Genomic DNA, 19317 nt, shown 5'->3' with positions numbered 1-19317 from the left:
TAACCAACTAGCCACCCAGGCACCCTCAGACAACTATCTTTAAGGTGTGAAATTTGAGACTCTCTTAGTCCAAGAATATTGGAGATTTTTGGGTTGAATGGAATGAGAATATTGCGATAATATATTGAATTATTTTATAACTTCTAAATGGCACACCAACATTTGAATACGTTTTTGTTCTAATGCATTTTTTAATTGGACAAATACTGACGGAATTCAAATTATGTGCGAGGCTGTACTTTCTCTGGAAAGAAGGGTGCACAGAATAAGAGACTTTTTTTCCCAGCCATTATGCATCTGTATTCAGAAACCTGAATGGAAAGGTACTAGAAATTATTCAATAGAGCTAGAAAACTTTTTCAATAGGTCAGGAGTATTGTGACAAGAAAGAGGGTGTTAGAAAAGCAAAGTGTGTATTCTAAGGATTTTGTGCATTAGAACTTATAGTTGTGAATTTCAACAATGGTAGGAAAATAGCGAAAATTAGGCTAAACAACAATTGTAGTGGATATTTTCCTTAATTTCTTTTAATTTTCCTTAAATTTTCCTTAAATTTGTTGTAAGGGATGAATCACAGCAGAGGGATCACATACCCCAGTCTAAAAGTAGTAGGAAATACTGTCAACTGAAGGAAAAATGTCTACTAAGGAAAGATCACAGGAAAGGAAATCAGCAGTTATATGAAATTCCCGGTTGAAATCATTCAGGAAAAGACTGGATGTCCCACATTTCTTTGATGGGAAATTTTAGCGAGGAGTAGAAGGAATGATTTTCCTGAGTTTATACACCCTTCCAGCTTGGATTTTATAGGTGTCACAGTAAAAAGTAATGCAAATTTTGGATTCATAAAATGGTGATTGATGTAAAGCATAGACAACCAAGAAGAGCAGAAATATCCCAAGAAACAACCATGCAAACAAAAAGCAGAGACACCTTTATTTTTTCCTTCCTTCCTTCCTTCCTTCCTTCCTTCCTTCCTTCCTTCCTTCCTTTCTTTTTGACTTCATGTCTGGTAATGGAATGATTGGATAAAGGGTTTAGTTAAGAAAAAAAGGAAGTATTTGGAATTAGATACCAATAAAGAGAGAATATAGAGATGTGAGATTCAAACCAAGGTTTCTAGATCTCAACACTATTGGCATTGTACAGCAGAAGTTCCAGTGTTGTTGGGCTTTGTTCTGATGGCTGGAATTAGCATCTTCCCTCGTTTATCTCGCATGGAACTAGTAGGTATCTGCAGTAGGTATCTGGGTGTGAGCAGGCAGGCAAAAATTTGCAATGATTCCAGAAGGGAGATGGGAGTTATTTCCATCCCTATGGGGACAGGTAGATAGTTTAGAAAGAGGAGAGATCAAGAGGACAAAATTTTCCTAAATGTCCCTCAACGGTGATATATAAGGTAAATTAAGTGACAGTAAGTTGTTAAGGTAGATACCAGTTTTACGTATGACCCATGATTCTAGTGAGAGATTCTTTGGCAGAACAAATTAAAATGCTGTTCTTTAAATATAACTGGAGACTCCAACAGAATGAAGTCACATTTCCCAAGACATTTATTGATTGTTGACAGTGAGTGGCATACCAGAAGTGCTTACATATTTGTTGGGTATGTCAGGGGATGAATGGAATGTTCTGCCAATTACTGACAGTATATAAAGGTCCAAGGCTAGTAGAAGACACACAGTTCACCACATCCTCTCACAATCCACGTGAATTCTCTTCTCTTGACAAGATGTGTTGCAACTACGGCAACTCCTGTGGCTATGGCTGCGGATATGGCTATGGCTGTGGATGTAGTCCCTATTATGGCTGTAGTTATGGACCTGGCTATGGCTGTGGATATGGCTGTGGATACGGCTCCTACTGTGGCTATGGCACCAGATATGGCTGTGGCTGTGGCTATGGCTCTGGTTGCTATGGCTACCGGCCATTTTGGTATAGAAGATGTTATTCTTCTTGCTGCTAGAACATCACTGTCCAAGACACGTTTGCTTCTGAAGTGGCACGGTTTAAGGGAGGGCTGATTCATGGATTTATACCCCAAGATTTCTATATCCAATGAATTGCATGCTTTCGGTAATTGTGACCTCTAGTTAGCATTTGTATGAAGGCTTCCTGTGGCTGAAGGCTATGTGGTATCCTCTGACTATTTTCCAAATGTTAGTCTTTACTTCTATTCTGGGTTCTTTGTTGAGACTGTGGCAACGTATCTAAAATCCCACAGGGAGGCAAATCCCTTATTCTCAATAAAAATCTTTCATTTTTTTTCTAAGTAATCTCTGTGTTCTTGCTAATGAATGACTCCTTTTTGAGGTGTATGGCATCTTTTGAAACTTGGGCAACAATATATTTCATGAACCTGGGTCTCTTCCTAGATATAATATAAACCTTTCTCCCTTATGTGCATCGGAGATAATGTCTTCCCCTATTTCTTGTATCCATAACTCCTCAACATAAATCACACTGTGTAAGGAGTGTGTCCTTGAGATAACACTGTATCTAGATTGGATCTGAAGGCTGGAGGGGTAAGAGGAGGAGTTAGGACACCTCTTCGGGAAGTTGTGACACAAGCTCAAGGGGGAGGAAGTATGGCATGAGTGCTTCAAGGATGAATGGAATTGAAGAGAGAATTTTTGGGATTAATGAGAAATTGGGAGCTGCCTCTGCTGAGATATAAAAAACTAAGGAAATGAGAAGCAAGAGAATAATGTGGCATTGTAACATGTGCATTTTTATGGAAGTGCAAATACATTTGTTGGCATATATTGAGTTTGAGTAAATTGATTTAAGTCAATTAATTGTCAAATCATTTTGAATGTTTTTGAAAGGGAACTGTCTTACACCCTGAAGGCACAGTAGAAAAGTTATAGGTGAATTTCTTGCTCTCAGAGTGGTTCCATTCTAGTAGGTTAATAAAAAAAAAGAAGAAGGATTAATCAGATAAATTTAGAGAGATAATTCCTATGGTGCGAATAAAATAGCATCTTTGGGAAGAGAGTGCAGGTTTAAGCTTTGGAGAATTAATTGAAGGAGGTTTTTTGACATTTGGTGTCAAATGAAGGAATGTTACTTTCAAGAAAATACTAGAAAGACAGTTGTAATGTAAAGGGGAAAGAGAAAATCATGAAGTTTTGGGTATGATCAGTGATGCCCCAATTTTTAGTGCAAAAGAACAATGGCTAGTGCCTTAAATGGGCTTTGTGTGGGGCAGAAATAGAATGAGATTAATAGTTCCAGATTGATTTTCTAAGTTTGATAGCTTACTACTTTGTTGGATTCTGATTTCAGTGTGCTTCTCACTTATGCCTTTCCAGACCTCTAACATTTAGATCCTACAACAAAAAAAGTCTTTCAGACACAATTTCAACCAGCAGAATAAAAGACGCAATGTCTCATCTCCATGACAAGGGTCACTGCACAAAGTCTGGGTCTGAGAACCCTTGGTCCTGGAGACTCCACCACATGGCCAATTCCAGGGAAGATGGCTCTGCCATCAAGGTCAGTCCTGGAGGGAAACTACACCCAGGATATAATGTGTCTTACTGACGAGGAAAGAGATGTTCTTTCAAGAGCTGGACAATTCTCACAGATGGAACATCTGTAAGTCATTTCTGGGGACTGACTGTGTTCTGGATAAATCAGAGGTGAGAAAATTGTATACACAGGGAGAGTCAATTCCAATCATTACAGTTTGTTGAACATCTAACTTATGGTTTCATTAGGTTCATTTTTATTGAACACTACCTGAAAGAAGGCAGAATAGTATTCATTAGGCACCTATCTCATACGTTCTATTTCTAGTAAAGGGTTTACCATTTATTAGGCATATGAGACAACTTGTATATTGTAGAAATGACTTTGAACACTAATAGATATCTTGAAAAGGTGAAATTTGTGACTGTTTTAGCAATGAACATTGAGACTTTCGGCTTGAATGAATTGAGAACATTATGACCTATATCCACATTCTTATAGATTCTAAGTGATACCAACATTTGAACATGGTTTTGTTTTAATGTGTCTGTTTGTTATTGGCAGAAATATTGAGTTGAGATTATGTGCCAGGCACTATGCTTAGAACTAACCCATGATTCAAGGACACACAGAAGAAAAGATCTTTTTCTGCCATTAAACATCAGTGTCCCGAACTCTTAATGGAAGTGTATAGAAATAAGGCAATAAAGATAGGAAGTGTTTTTCAGTAGATTGTGGGCATTGTGACCAGAGAGTGGCTGTTTAAAAAGTATCATGTATTTCAGGGAACTCATGCATTGGAATTTATGGTTTTGAATTTCAATAATGATGGAAAAGTAGGAAAATTAAAGGTAAAGAACATTTGTAGGGGGATATATATGTTTTAAATTTGTTGTTAGGGATGAAGCATAGTGGAGTGATCAGATAACCCATAAGCAATATTAGAAAAAAAAATAGTTGGAAATATTCTCAACCAAAAGAAAAATATCTAATGATTAAACTTCTCTGAAAAGGAAATCAGCAGTTTGATTAAAATCCCTGTGGAAGTCATTCAATAAAGGACTGGATGACACTCATTTCTTGGTGTTGAAATTTGAGTGTGGAGTAGAAGAAATGATACCTGAATTTGTACTCGTTTCCAACTAGGATTTCATAGTTGTTACAGTGAAAAGTAATTTAAATTTTGGATTCTGCCTAGATATGAACCTAGTGACCTAGACAATGAAGATAAGCGAAAATATCACAAACAAACAAACAAACAAACAATATCCCCCCTCCCCACCACTGTACGTCTGGTGAGTGAAAGGTTGGAGTTTCAGTTTAGTTGAGAAGAAAGGGAATATTTGGACTTAGACACAAGTAAAGAGAGAATCTCATTATAGATGTGAGGCTACAAAGGTAGGTTCCTCGATCTCAGCACTTTTGCCAATTGAATTGAGGAATTTCAATGATGTTGAGGGATTTTCTGTGTCCTGAAATGGGCATCATCCTAGCTTTTACCACACAGAGCCAGTAGGTATCTGCAGCAGGTATGTGGGTGCAAGAAGCCTGGTAAGATGTTGCAATGATTCCAGAAAGGAGATGAATTTTTCTTTCCTTATGGACAGAGGTAGATGTTTTACGAGTGTGGAGAGATCAAGAAGGAGAAAATTTTCCTAAAATCCCCTCAGCCTTCTTATTAAATGATTGAAGAGTGTGAACATGGATTTTGGTTTTACTTAGAGTCCATGATTCTACCGAGAAATGTGTTTTGGCAGAATGAAATAAAATGCTGTTTTTAATAAACCTGGAGTCTCCTTAATAATGAACTCACGTTGCCCAAGTCATTGTTGATTGTTGACAGTGACTGGCACAGCACAGTTGCTTACATATTTGTTGGGTAAGTCAGGGGATAAGTGACATGCTCTGGTAATTACTGACAGTATATAAGGGTCCAAAGCAAGTAGAAGACACGCACTTCACCACATCCTCCCACAACCCACGTGAATTCTCTTCTCTTGGCAAGATGTGTTGCAACTACGGCAACTCCTGTGGCTATGGCTGCGGATATGGCTATGGCTGTGGATGCGGTCCCTATTATGGCTGTGGTTATGGCCTCTGTTATGGCTGTGGCTATGGCTCCTGCTGTGGCTATGGCACCGGATATGGCTGTGGCTATGGCTATGGCTCCAACTTCTGTGGCTACCGGCCATTTTTCTATAGAAGATGTTATTCCTCTTGCTGCTAGAACATCACTGTCCAAACCCCACTTGCTTCTGAAATGACACGCCTTAAGAGAAGACTCATTCAAGGATCTATACCCCAAGATTTATATATCGGGAACACTTCATGTGTCATAGAAGATTTGACCTCCAGTAACATTTGTAGCATGTTATCTTGCGAATTGAGGCTATGGAGTATCATCTAACAGTTTTCCAAAAAGTGTTGGTCTTACTCCCTTAATATGGATTCTGTGACGTGACTGTGGCGAGGATATGAACATCCCGCATTTGGGCAAATCACTTATTCTCAATAAAAATGTTTCATTCTTTCCATCAAATGTCTCTGTTCTTTCTTGTGAAAGCCTTCTTTCATGAGGTGTTATGGCCTCTCTTGAACATCGGGCTGACAATATATTCCGTGTACCCGGGTCTCTTTCTTGATATAATACAAGCATTTATTCTCTTTTTTTCCCATCCACCATTTTTTTAATTGGAAATTTATTGTCAAATTGGTTTTCCATACAACACCTAGTGCTCATCCCAAAAGTTGCCTTCCTCAATACCCATCACCCACCTTCCCCTCCCACCTATCCCCCACCAACCCTCAGTTTTTTCTCAATTTTTAAGAGTCTCTTATGCTCTGGCTCTCTCCCTCTCTAACCTCTTTTTTGTCTCTTCCCCTCCTCCATGGACTTCTGTTAAGTTTCTCAGGATCCACATAAGAGTGAAAACATATGGTATCTGTCTTTCTCTATGGCTTATTTCACGTAGCATCACACTCTCCAGTTCCATCCACGTTGCTACAAAGGGCCATATTTCGTTCTTTCTCATTGCCATGTAGTACTCCATTGTGTATATAAACCACAATTTCTTTATCCATTCATCAGTTGATGGACATTTAGGCTCTTTCCATAATTTGGCTATTGTTGAGAATGCTGCTATAAACATTGGGGTACAAGTGCCCCTCTGCATCAGCACTCCTGTATCCCTTGGGTAAATTCCTAGCAGTGCTATTGCTGGGTCATAGGGTAGGACTATTTTTATTTTTCTGAGGAACCTCCACACTGTTTTCCAGAGTGGCTGCACCAATTTGCATTCCCACCAACAGTGCAAGAGGGTTCCCGTTTCTCCACATCCTCTCCAGCATCTATAGTCTCCTGATTTCTTAATTTTAGCCACTCTGACTGGCGTGATGTGATATCTGAGTGTGGTTTTGATTTGTATTTCCCTGATGAGGAGCGATGTTGAACATCTTTTCATGTGCCTGTTAGCCATCTGGATGTCTTCTTTATAGAAGTGTCTATTCATGTTTTCTTCCTGTTTCTTCACTGGATTATTTGTTTTTCGGGTGTGGAGTTTGGTGAGCTCTTTATAGATTTTGGATTCTAGCCCTTTGTCCGATATGTCATTTGCAAATATCTTTCCCATTCCGTTGGTTGCCTTTTAGTTTTGTTGATTGTTTCCTTTTCTGTGCATAAGCTTTTTATCTTCATGAGGTCTCAATAGTTCATTTTCGCTTTTAATTCCCTTGCTTTTTGGGATGTGTCAAGTAAGAAATTGCTGCGGCTGAGGTCAGAGAGGTTTTTTCCTGCTTTCTCCTCTAGGGTTTTGATGGTTTCCTGTCTCACATTCAGGTCCTTTATCCATTTTGAGTTTATTTTTGTGAATGGTGTGAGAAAGTGGTCTAGTTTCAACCTTCTGCATGTTGCTGTCCAGTTCTTCCAGCACAATTTGTTAAAGAGACTGTCTTTTTACCATTGGATGTTCTTTCCTGCTTTGTCAAAGATTAGTTGGCTATACGTTTGTGGGTCTAGTTCTGGGGTTTCTATTCTATTCCATTGGTCTATGTGTCTGTTTTTGTGCCAATACCATGCTGTCTTGATGATGACAGCCTTGTAGTAGAGGCTAAAGTCTGGGATTGTGATGCCTCGTGCTTTGCTCTTCTTCAAAATTACTTTGGCTATTTGGGGCCTTTTGTGGTTCCATACAAATTTTAGGATTGCTTGTTCTAGCTTTGAGAAGAATGCTGGTGCAATTTTGATTGGGATTGCATTGAATGTGTAGATAGCTTTGGGTCGTATTGACATTTTAACAATATCTATTCTTCCAATCCATGAGCACGGAATGTTTTTCCATTTCTTTATATCTTCTTCAATTTCCTTCATAAGCTTTCTATAGTTTTCAGCATACAGATCTGTTACATCTTTGGTTAGGTTTATTCCTAGGTATTTTATGCTTCTTGGTGCAATTGTGAATGGGATCAGTTTCTTTATTTTCCTTTCTGTTGCTTCATTATTAGTGTATAAGAATGCAACTGATTTCTGTACATTGATTTTGTATCCTGCGACTTTGCTGAATTCCTGTATCAGTTCTAGCAGACTTTTGGTGGAGTCTATTGGATTTTCCATGTATAATATCATGTCATCTGCAAAAAGTGAAAGCTTAACTTCATCTTTGCTAATTTTGATGTCTTTGATTTCCTTGTGTTGTCTGATTGCTGATGCTAGAACTTCCAACACTATGTTAAACAACAGCAGTGAGAGTGGACATCCCTGTCATGTTCCTGATCTCAGGGAGAAAGCTCTCAGTTTTTCCCCCACTGAGGATGATATTAGCTCTGGGCTTTTCATAAATGGCTTTTATGATGTTTAAGAATGTTCCTTCTATCCCGACTTTCTCGAAGGTTTTTATTAAGTAGGGATGCTGAATTTTGTCATATGCTTTTTCTGTATCGATTGACAGGACCATATGGTTCTTATCTTTTCTTTTATTAATGTGATGTATCACATTGATTGATTTGCGAATGTTGAACCAGCCCTCCAGCCCAGGAACGAATCCCACTTGATCATGGTGAATAATTCTTTTTTATATGCTGTTGAATTCGATTTGCTCATATCTTACTGAGAATTTTTGCATCCGTATTCATCAGGGATATTGGCCTGTAGTTCTCTTTTTTTACTGGGTCTCTGTCTGGTTTAGGAATCAAAGTAATGCTGGCTTCATAGAATGAGTCTGCAAGTTTTCCTTCCCTTTCTATTTTTTTGGAATAGCTTGAGAAGGATAGGTATTATCTCTGCTTTACATGTCTGGTAGAATTCCCCTGGGAAACCATCTGGTCCTGGACTCTGTTGGGAGATTTTTGATAACTGATTCAAGTTCTTCGCTGGTTATGGTTCTGTTCAAGCTTTCTATTTCTTCTTTCTATTTGAGTTTTGGAAGTGTGTGGGTGTTTAGGAATTTGTCCTTTTCTTCCAGGTTGTCCAGTTTGTTGGTATACAATTTTTCATAGTATTCTGTGATAACTGCTTGTATTTCTGAGGGGTTGGTTGTAATAATTCCATTTCCATTCATGATTTTATCTATTTGGGTCCTCTCCCTTTTCTTTCTGAGAAGTCAGCCTAGAGGTTTATCAGTTTTGTTTATTTTTCAAAAAACCAACTTTTGGTTTCATTGACCTGCTCTACAGTTTTTTTAGATTCTATATTGTTTATTTCTGCTCTGATCTTTATTATTTCTCTTCTTGTGCTGGGTTTGGGGTGTCTTTGCTGTTCTGCTTCTATTTCCTTTAGCTGTGCTGTTAGATTTTGTATTTGGGATTTTTCTTGTTTTTTGAGATAGGCCTGGATTGCAATGTATTTTCCTCTCAGAACTGCCTTCGCTGCATTCCAAAGCATTTGGATTGTTGTATTCATTTTCGTTGTTTCCATATATTTTAAAATTTCTTCTCTAATTGCCTGGTTGACCCATTCATTCTTTGGTAGGGTGTTCTTTAACCTCCATGCTTTTGGAGGTTTTCCAGACTTTTTTCTGTGGTTGATTTCAAGCTTCATAGCATTGTGGTCTGAAAGTATGCATGGTATGATCTCAATTCTTGTATACTTATGAAGGGCTGTTTTGTGACCCAGTATGTGATCTATCTTGGAGAATGTTCCATGTGTACTCGAGAAGAAAGTATATTCTGTTGCTTTGGGATGCAGAGTTCTAAATATAACTGTCAAGTCCATCTGATCCAATGTATCATTCAGGGCCCTTGTTTCTTTATTGATCCTATGTCTAGATGATCTATCCATTGTTGTAAGTGGAGTGTTAAAGTCTCCTGAAATTACCACATTCTTATCAATAAGGTTGCTTATGTTTGTGATTAATTGTTTTATATATTTGGGGGCTCCCATATTCGGCACATAGACCTTTATAACTTTTAGCTCTTCCTGATGGATAGACCCTGTAAGTATTATATAATGCCCTTCTTCATCTCTTGTTACAGCCTTTAATTTAAAGTCTAGTTTGTCTGATATAAGTATGGCTACTCCAGCTTTCTTTTGACTTCTAGTAGCATGATATATAGTTCTCCATCTCCTCACTTTCATCCTGAAGGTGTCCTCAGGTCTAAAATGAGTCTCTTGTAGACAGCAAACAGATGGTCTTGTTTTTTTATCCATTCTGATACCCTATGTCTTTTGGTTGGCGCATTTAATCCATTTGCATTCAGTGTTATTATAGAAAGATACGGGTTTAGAGTCATTGTGATGTCTGTATGTTTTATGCTTGTAGCGATGTCTCTGGTACTTTGTCTCACAGGATCCCCCTTAGGATCTCCTGTAGGCCTGGTTTAGTGGTGATTAATTCCTTCAGTTTTTGTTTTTTTGGGAAGACCTTTATCTCTCCTTCTATTCTAAATGACAGATTTGCTGGATAAAGGATTCTCGGCTGCATATTTTTTCTGTTCATCACATTGAAGATTTCCTGCCATTCCTTTCTTGCCTGACAGGTTTCAGTAGAGAGATCCATCACGAGTCTTATTGGTCTCTCTTTATAAGTTACAGCATGTTTATCCCTAGCTGCTTTCAGAATTTTCTCTTTATCCTTGTATTTTGCAGTTTCACTATGATACGTCATGCAGAACATCGATTCAAGTTACATCTGAAGGGAGTTCTCTGTGCCTCTTGGATTTCAATGCCTTTTTCCTTCCCCAGATCAGGGAAGTTCTCAGCTATGGTTTCTTCAAGTACACCTTCAGCACTTTACTCTCTCTCTTCCTCCTATGGAATCCCAATTATGCGTATATTATTGCGTTTTATCACATCACTTAGTTCTCTAATTCTCCCCTCATACTCCTGGATTTTTTTTATCTCTCTTTTTCTCAGCTTCCTCTTTTTCCATAATTTTATTTTCTAATTCACCTATTCTCTCCTCTGCCTCTTCAATCCGAGCTGTGGTTGTCTCCATTTTATTTTGCAGCTCATTTAAAGTATTTTTAGCTCCTCCTGACTGTTTCTTAGTCCCTTGATCTCTGTAGCAATAGATTCTCTGCTGTCCTCTGTACTTTGTTCAAGCCCAGTGATTAATTTTATGACTATTATTTTAAATTCATTTTCTGTTACTTTGCTTAAATTGTCTTTGATCAGTTCGTTAGCTGTCGCTACTTCCTGGAGTTTCTTTTGAGGAGAATTCTTCCGTTTCGTCATTTTGGATAGTCCCTGGAGTGGCGCAGAACTGCAGGACTCTTCCTCTGTGCTGTCTGGAATAACTTGTGTTGGTGGGCACAGCTGCAGTCAGACCTGATGTCTACCCCCAGCCCACTGCTGGGGCCACAGTCAGACTGGTGTGTACCTTATCTTCCCCTCTCCCAAAGGCAGGACTCACTGTGGAGTGGTGTGGCCCCTGTCTGGGCTACTTGAACACTGCCAGGCTTGTGGTGCTGTTTCTATGGGATCTGGCATAGTACTAGCCGGGGGGGATCCGCAAGGTGCACAGGGGCAGGAGGGGCAAGCTCAGCTCCGTTTGTCTTTGGTGGTCCACTTCAGGAGGGGCCCTGTGGCACCAGGTGGGAAGCACACCCGTTGGAGGGATGGATCCACAGAAGCACAGCATTGGGTGTTTGCGCAATGCAAGCAAGTTCAGTGACGGGAACCGGTTCCCTTTGGGATTTTGTCTGGGGGGTGGGCGAGTGAGATGGCGCTTCCCAGCGCCTTTCTTCCCTGCCAAGCTGAGCTCTGTCCTCCGGGACTCAACAACTCTCCCTCCCATTGTCCTCTAGTCCTCCTGCTCTCAGAGCAGAACTTTTGACTTATAACATTCCAGATGTTAAGTCCCGCTGGCTGTCAGAACACACTCTGCCTTTGTTCTGTGTCAGAACACACTCCATCCTCTACTTTTGCAAGCCAGACTCGAGGGCTCTGCCTTCCTGGGCGAGCTGCCCCTCCACCGCCCAGGCTCCCTCCCACCAGTCCCTGTAGTGCTCACCACCTGTCCGCCCTTCCTACCCTCTTCTGTGGCCTCTTGTCTACGCTTGGCTCCAGAGAATCCATTCTGCTAGTCTTCTGGCAGTTTTCTGGGATATTTAGGCTGATGTGGGTGGAATCTAAGTAATCAGCAGGATTCGGTGAGCCCAGTGTCTTCCTATGCCACCATCTTCCAGAAAATCTCCCAAGCATTACTACTCTTATATGCATCTGATATAATGTCTTCTCCACCTAATTCTCATATCCCTAACACTCCAACACAAATCACACAGTATTGCAGAACCATGCCCTGGAAATCACACTGTAGGTAGAATGGATGTGGAGGGAAAAGACAAGGATGAGGAGGGATGGCACCTGTTGGGAGGTTGAGACAGAAGCCCAAGGGAAAGGAGGTGTGGCCTGATCACATTAAGGAGGCATGTGATGCAAGAGAGAGTTTCTGGTATTTCTGCGAAATTGGAAGCTGCCTCAGCTGAGGTGTAAAGAAGCAAGGAAAGGGTACGTTAGAATAAAAGCATGGTATCATATTATCTGAATTGGATGGATTTGCTAATATATATGTTGGCATAAATTGAGTTTGAATAAATTGATTTAAGTCACTTAATTGACAAATACTTTTCAATGTGTTTAAAGAGAACCATCCTACACACTGAATGCACAGTAGAAAAACTGCAGATGAATTTCCTACTCTCAGGGTGTTTACATTTTGTTGGTGTTAATAAATATGTTACAAATTAATTATGACAAATTTAGGTACATAATTTGCTTGGAGAGAATAAAACAGCCTCCTGGGGAAGATAATGAATGTTCATTAAATATTGGAGAGATAGTTCAGAGTGGTACTTTGATTTTGGTGTCAAACGAACTGATCAAGTTGAAAGAATGGCCAGAAAGGGCAGTACCAAGCAGAAAGGAGAAGAGAAATTCGTTGTGTGTTGGGTATGATCAATGGTGCCACAATTTTCAGTTGAAAAGAGGAAGGAGTAGGGCTTTAATGGTGTCCTTTAGTGTCTTCCCTGGTGCGTATACAAGAATGGGATGAGAAGCCCAGTCCTTTCTGAGTTTGAGAACCTTCCGTTTGTTGGGGTCTGACTTCAGTGTCCTTTCCTCAGGTGCCATTCCAGAGCTCTCACCTTTAGATCCTACCATCGAAAATGTATTTCAGACTCAAATTCAACCAGCAGTGAAAAACCAATCACTGACTCATATGCATGGCAAAGATGAGTGCACAAAGTCTGAGCGTGAGGATCCTAAGCCAGGACTCTAAACCATGTCAGATTCCAAGGAGGATGGCCTTGCCATCGAGGGCAGCCCTGGATGGAGGCTATGCCAGTATAGTAAGTGTCCTGCTGATGAAGAATTAAGCCTTCTCTCAATGGATGGAATATATGGGATAGGAATAGTCTAAATCTGGAACACATGGGATAGTCTAAATCTGATGTGATGACTGAGTGTGCTCTGAGTTAGTCTAGGATGGGTACATCGTACAAACAGGGAAAAGAATTCTAATAATTACAGTTTGATGAAAACCTATTCATTGTTCCATTATGTTCCTTGTATTTGAAGGCTTTCTGAAGGAGGGAAGAATATAATGTATTAGGCACGTATATCATAATTTACATATCTAGTAAAGTTCTGGTTATTTATAAGGCATAGAAGAACATATGGAATAATGTGTTCACAAACAGACAACTATGTTTATTTATTTATTTATTTATTTATTTATTTATTTAATCAATCATTTGGATTTTTTTTCATTTATTTATTTATTTACTTTTTTTGAGAGAAAGAGTGTAAGCGTGGGAGGGGCAGAGAGAGAAAGAGACACAGAATCTGAATCAGGCTTCAGGCTCCAGGCTGTCAGCACAGAGCTCTACATGGGGCTCGAACTCACAAACTGTAAGACATCACCTGAGTTGAGGTTGGACACTTAACCAATGAGCCACCAGGGCACCCGCAGACAACTATCTTTAAAGTGTGAAATTTGAGACTCTCTTGTTCCAAGAATATTGGGGATTTTCAGGTTGAATGGAATGAGAATATTGCATTAATATATTGAATTATTTTATAATTTCTAAATGGCACAGCAATATTTGAACACGGTTTTTTAAATGCATTTTTTAATTGGAGATATATTGATGGAATTCAAACTATGTGCCAGGCTGTACTTCATCGGGAAACAGGGTTGGACAGAATAAGAGATTATTTTTCTGCCACTATGGACCTGTATTCAGAAACCTGAATGGAAAGGTACTGGAAATAATGTAATAGAGCTAGAAAACTTTTCCAGTAGTTCAGGAGTATTGTGACAAGGAAGGGGGTATTAGAAAAGGAAAGTGTGTATTCAGGGATTTTGTGCATTAAAGATTATGGTTGTGAATTTCAATGTTGGTAGAAAAGTAGGGAAAATTAAGGTAAAGAACAATTGTACTGGGTATATTTTCCTTAAACTTCTTGTAAGGGATGAATCACAGCAGAGGGATCACATACCCCAGTCTAAAAAGTAGTAGGAAATACTGTCAACTGAAGGAAAAATGTCTACTACGGAAAGATCACAGGAAAGGTAATCAGCAGTTTTATGAAATTCCCAGGTGAAATCATTCAGTAAAAGACTGGTTGTCACACATTTCTTTGATGGGAAATTTTAGCGAGGAGTAGAAGGAATGATCTTCCTGAGTTTGTAGTGCCTTGCAGCTTAGATTTTTTAGTTGTCACAGTAAAAAGTAATCCAAATTTTGGATTTTGCCAGATTTGTAAAATGGTGATTGATGTAAAGTGTAGACAATGAAGACAAGCAGAAACATCCCAAGAAGCAAACATACAAACAAAAAGAGGAGACACCTTCATTTCTTCCTTCCTTCCTTCCTTCCATCTTCCTTCCTTCCTTCTTCCTTCCTTTTTCCTTCCTTCCTTCCTTCCTTCCTTCCTTCCTTCCTTCCTTCCTTCCTTCCTTCCTTCCTTCCCTGCTTTCTTTTGACATTATGTCTGGCAATGGAATGATTGGATAAAGGGTTTAGTTGAGAAAAAAAGGAAGTATTTGGAATTAGACACCAATAAAGAGAGAATATAGAGATGCGAGATTCAAATCATGGTTTCTAGATCTCAACACTATTGGCATTGTACAGCAGAAGTTCCAGTGTTGTTGGGCTTTGTTCTGATGGCTGGAATTAGCATCTTCCCTCGTTTATCACGCATGGAACTAGTAGGTATCTGCAGTAGGTATCTGGGTGTGAGCAGGCAGGCAAAAATTTGCAATGATTCCAGAAAGGAGATGGGAGTTATTTCCTTCCCTATGGGGTAGGTAGCTTAGGAAGGAGGAGAGATCAAGAGGATAAGATTTTGTTAAATGTCCCTCAACGATGATACATAAGGTAAATTAAATGACAACAAGTTGTGAAGGTGGGTACCAGTTTTATATATGGCCCATGATTCTAGTGAGAGAATTCTTTGGCAGAGCAAATTAAAATGCCGTTCTTTAAATATAACTGGAGACTCCAACAGAATGAAGTCACATTTCCCAAGACATTTATTGATTGTTGACAGTGAGTGGCATACCAGAAGTGCTTACATATTTGTTGGGTATGTCAGGGGATGAATGGTATGTTCTGCCAATTACTGACAGTATATAAAGGTCCAAGGCTAGTAGAAGACACACAGTTCACCACATCCTCTCGCAACCCACGTGAAATCTCTTCTCTTGACAAGATGTGTTGCAACTACGGCAACTCCTGTGGCTATGGCTGTGGCTATGGCTACGGCTGTGGCTATGGCCCCTATTACAGCTGGAGTTATGGACCTGGCTATGGATGTGGATATGGCTCCCGGTATGGCTGTGGCTCTGGTTGTGGATATGGCTGTGGATATGGCTCCTGCTGTGGCTACGGCCCCGGATATGGCTGTGGTTGTGGCTATGGCTCCGGCTGCTATGGTTACCGTCCATTTTGCTATAGAAGATGTTATTCTTCTTGCTGCTAGAACATCACCCCATTGTCCTCTAAATAAGACACATCTAATGAGAGGGCTGAATCAAGGATTCATACCTCACATTTCTATATCCACGAAATTTCATGCTTCACAGAGGCTCTCGCCTCCAAGCAACATTTCTAGAATGGCATCTTGTGCCTCAAGGCTGTGTGGTTTCATCTGACTCTTTTATAAATGTTGGTCTTTATTCCCCTATTCTAGATTCTGTCATCTGACTGTGGCAACTAGCCTAACACCCCACAGTTGGGCAAATTCCTTATTCTCAATAAAAATGATTCTTTGCTTCTAATAGATCTCTGTGTTCTTGCTTGTGAATTACTCCTTTTTTTGGAGTATTATGACTCCTCTTGAAAATCTAGGTGACAATATGTTTCATGAACATGAGGGCTTTTCCTTCATATAATGCAAAAGTTTCTTCTCTTATGTGCATCAGAGAAAATGCCTTTTCTACCTGTGTCTTCCACCCCTCATGCCCAGGCCCTCACACCTCAACACAAATCACAGATATTTCAGAACTTTCATCTGGAAGTCACACTTAGTGTCGAATGGAGGTGGAGAGGAAAGACAAGGAGAGATGTTACCTTTTTAGGAGGTTGTGACACATGCTCCAGGGAGAGGAGGTGTGGCCTGAGTACTTCAAGGATGAATGGAATGGAAGTGGGAGTTTCCACATTAACGAGAAATTAGAAATGGACTCAGGTGTCTAATGAACTAAGGAAAGGAAAATTTAGAAGAAAGATGTGGTATTGTATCATCTGTAATTTAATGGAAGTCCGGATGTATTTGTTGGCATATATTGAGAGTGAGGAAATTGATTGTGAGTCACTTAACTCACAAATAGTTTAGAATGTTTTTGAAAGGGAACTATCCTACACTCTGAAGATACAGGAGGAAAATTTGGAGTACTTTCTTGCTCTAAGAGTGTTGACATTCTCATGGCGATATTGAAAAATAAGTAGGAATTATTTGAAATTAATTTGGAGAGATCATCCCTATGGAGGCAATAAGACATCTTACTGGGGAAGAGATTGCAGGCTGAAGGATTGTGGAAAGAGTTCAAGGAGGTATTTTGACATTTTGTGTCAAATGAACTGATGCCATTTGAAAGAAATACTAGAAAGAACAGTTGTAAGTATAAAGGGGAAAGAGAAATTCATGAAGGTTGGGGTTTGATTGGTGGTGCCACATATTGTAGTGGAAAAAAGGAAGGGATAGTTTGGGAGTTGCGCGCTTACTATTGTGTTGGGTTCTTACCAAAGTGTCTTTTCCTCATGTGCCTTCCAGAACTCTAACAGAGCATACATGAGAAAAAAGTCTCTTCAGACTCAATTTCTGCCAGCAGAAAAAATGACTCACTGTCTCATCTCCATGACAAAAGTCACTGCAGAAAGTCTGAGTCTGAGGACACTGGAGCTAAAGGTCTCCATCCACAACATGGCCAATTCTAAGGAAGATAACCATGCCATCAAGGTCAGCCCTGGCATGAGGCTATGCCCAAGATATTAAGTGTCCTGCTGTGGAAGAAACAGAGCTTCTGTCACGGGTTTGAAGTTTTCAATATGGAACATTCTAAGTCTGTTCTGAGGACTGCCTGTGCTCTGGGTTAGTCAAGGGTGGGTAAATCCTACAGACAGGGGAAGGATTTCCAATAATTACAGTTTGTTAAAAATCTACTCATTGTTCCATTATGTTCCTTGTCTTTGAAGGCTTTCTGAAGTAGGGAAGAACATCGTTAGTTAGGGGTGTATATCACAATTTACATATCCATAAAGGGTCGAAAATTTATTAGGTATATAAGATAACTTGCATGTCTGTGACAAGGTGTTCATAAACGGACAAGTATCCTCAAAATGTGATATTTGAGTCTCACTAGTTAAAAACTTTTGAGACTTTCAGGATGGAAAGAGGAGAATGGAATGAGAACATGGTGATAATATATTGAATTATCTTGTAACTTCTAATGGCACACCAACCTTTGAACATGATTTTTTTTTAATGCATTTCTTTACTGGGGAAATATTGACTGAATTCAAATTATGTGCCAGGCTCTACTTCATCTGGAAAGAGGGGTGCACAGAAGAGGAGATTATGTTTCTGCCATTATGGATCTGTATTCAGAAACCTGAATGGAAAGTTCAGGTTAGAAATACTGCAAGAAAGTTGGAAAACTTTTCCAATAGTTCAGGAGTATTGTGACAAGAAAGGGGTTGTTAGAAAAGCAAAGTGTGTATTCTAGGAATTTTGTGCATTAGAGTTTATAGCTGTGAATTTCAAGAATGGTAGAAAAGTAGAGAAAATTAAGCCAAAGAACAATTGTAGTGGGTATATTTTCCTTAAACTTCTGGTAAGGGATGAATTAGAGCAGAATGATCAGATAGAGCAGTCTAAAAGTCGTAGGAAATACTGTCAACTGAAAGAAAAATGTCTAGAAAGGAAAGATCACAGGAAAGGAAATCAGCAGTGTTATGAAATTCCCAGGTGAAAGCATTGAGTAAAAGACTGGATGTCACTCATTTCTTTGATGGGAAATTTTAGAGTGGAGTGAAGGAATGATCCTCCTGAGTTTGTACTCCCTTGCAGCTTGGATTTTATAGTTGTCACAGTAAAAAGTAATACAAAGTTTGGATTCTGCCAGATTCATAAAATGGTGATTGATGTAAAGAGTAGACAACGAATATGAGCAGAAACATCCCAAGAAACAACCATACAAACAAAAAACAGAGACACCTTCCTTTCTTCCTTCCTTACTTTCTTCTTTCTTTCTTTCTTTTTTTTTTTTTCAACATTTATTTATTTTTGGGACAGAGAGAGACAGAGCATGAACGGGGGAGGGGCAGAGAGAGAGGGAGACACAGAATCGGAAACAGGCTCAAGGCTCTGAGCCATCAGCCCAGAGCCCGACACGGGGCTCGAACTCACGGACCGGGAGATCGCGACCTGGCTGAAGTCGGACGCCCAACCGACTGCGCCACCCAGGCGCCCCTCTTTCTTTCTTTCTTTCTTTCTTTCTTTCTTTCTTTCTTCTCTTTCTTTTCTTTCTTTCTTTCTTTCTTTCTTTCTTTCTTTCTTTCTCTACTCTCTCTCTTTCTTTCTTTCATTATTTCTAAATTCTTCCTTCCTTCTTTCCTTCCTTATTTTCTTTTTGACTTTATGTCTGTCGATGGAATGATTGAATAATGGGTTTAGTTGAGAAAAAAAGGAAGAATTTGGAATTAGACACCAATAAAGAGAGAATATATAGATGTGAGGTTACAAACCAAGGTTTCTAGATCTCAACACTATTGGCATTGTACAGCAGAAGTTCCAGTGTTGTTGGGCTTTGTTCTGTTGGCTGGAATTAGCATCTTCCCTCGTTTATCACACATGGAACTAGTAGGTATCTACAGTAGATATCTGGGTGTGAGAAGGCAGGTAAA

The 19317-nt window shown here is 39.5% G+C and overlaps 3 protein-coding genes across 3 annotated transcripts; all 3 read left to right on the top strand.

Annotated features, from left to right (window-relative positions):
• The first annotated feature begins 1732 nt into the window (after positions 1-1732).
• On the top strand, positions 1733-1966 carry LOC124526091 (keratin-associated protein 21-1-like). The gene has a single exon (XM_047098829.1). The coding sequence runs from the start codon at positions 1733-1735 to the stop codon at positions 1964-1966; it is 234 nt and encodes a 77-aa protein (XP_046954785.1).
• Positions 1967-5479: 3513 nt separating this feature from the next.
• On the top strand, positions 5480-5701 carry LOC124526093 (keratin-associated protein 21-1-like). The gene has a single exon (XM_047098831.1). The coding sequence runs from the start codon at positions 5480-5482 to the stop codon at positions 5699-5701; it is 222 nt and encodes a 73-aa protein (XP_046954787.1).
• A 9921-nt stretch (positions 5702-15622) lies between these two features.
• Positions 15623-15892, top strand: LOC124526061 (keratin-associated protein 21-1-like). The gene has a single exon (XM_047098770.1). It carries the CDS (start codon positions 15623-15625, stop codon positions 15890-15892), a length of 270 nt encoding a protein of 89 aa, XP_046954726.1.
• Positions 15893-19317: the final 3425 nt, after the last annotated feature.

The sequence above is a fragment of the Lynx rufus genome, unplaced genomic scaffold, assembly GCF_022079265.1.
Source record: "Lynx rufus isolate CCGP_SWC_20201006 ecotype Redwood Valley unplaced genomic scaffold, mLynRuf1.p SCAF_5, whole genome shotgun sequence".
Taxonomy (NCBI): Eukaryota; Metazoa; Chordata; class Mammalia; order Carnivora; family Felidae; genus Lynx; species Lynx rufus.
Note: the sequence above shows the minus strand (reverse complement) of the source record. Positions and strands in the feature narration are given on the sequence as shown.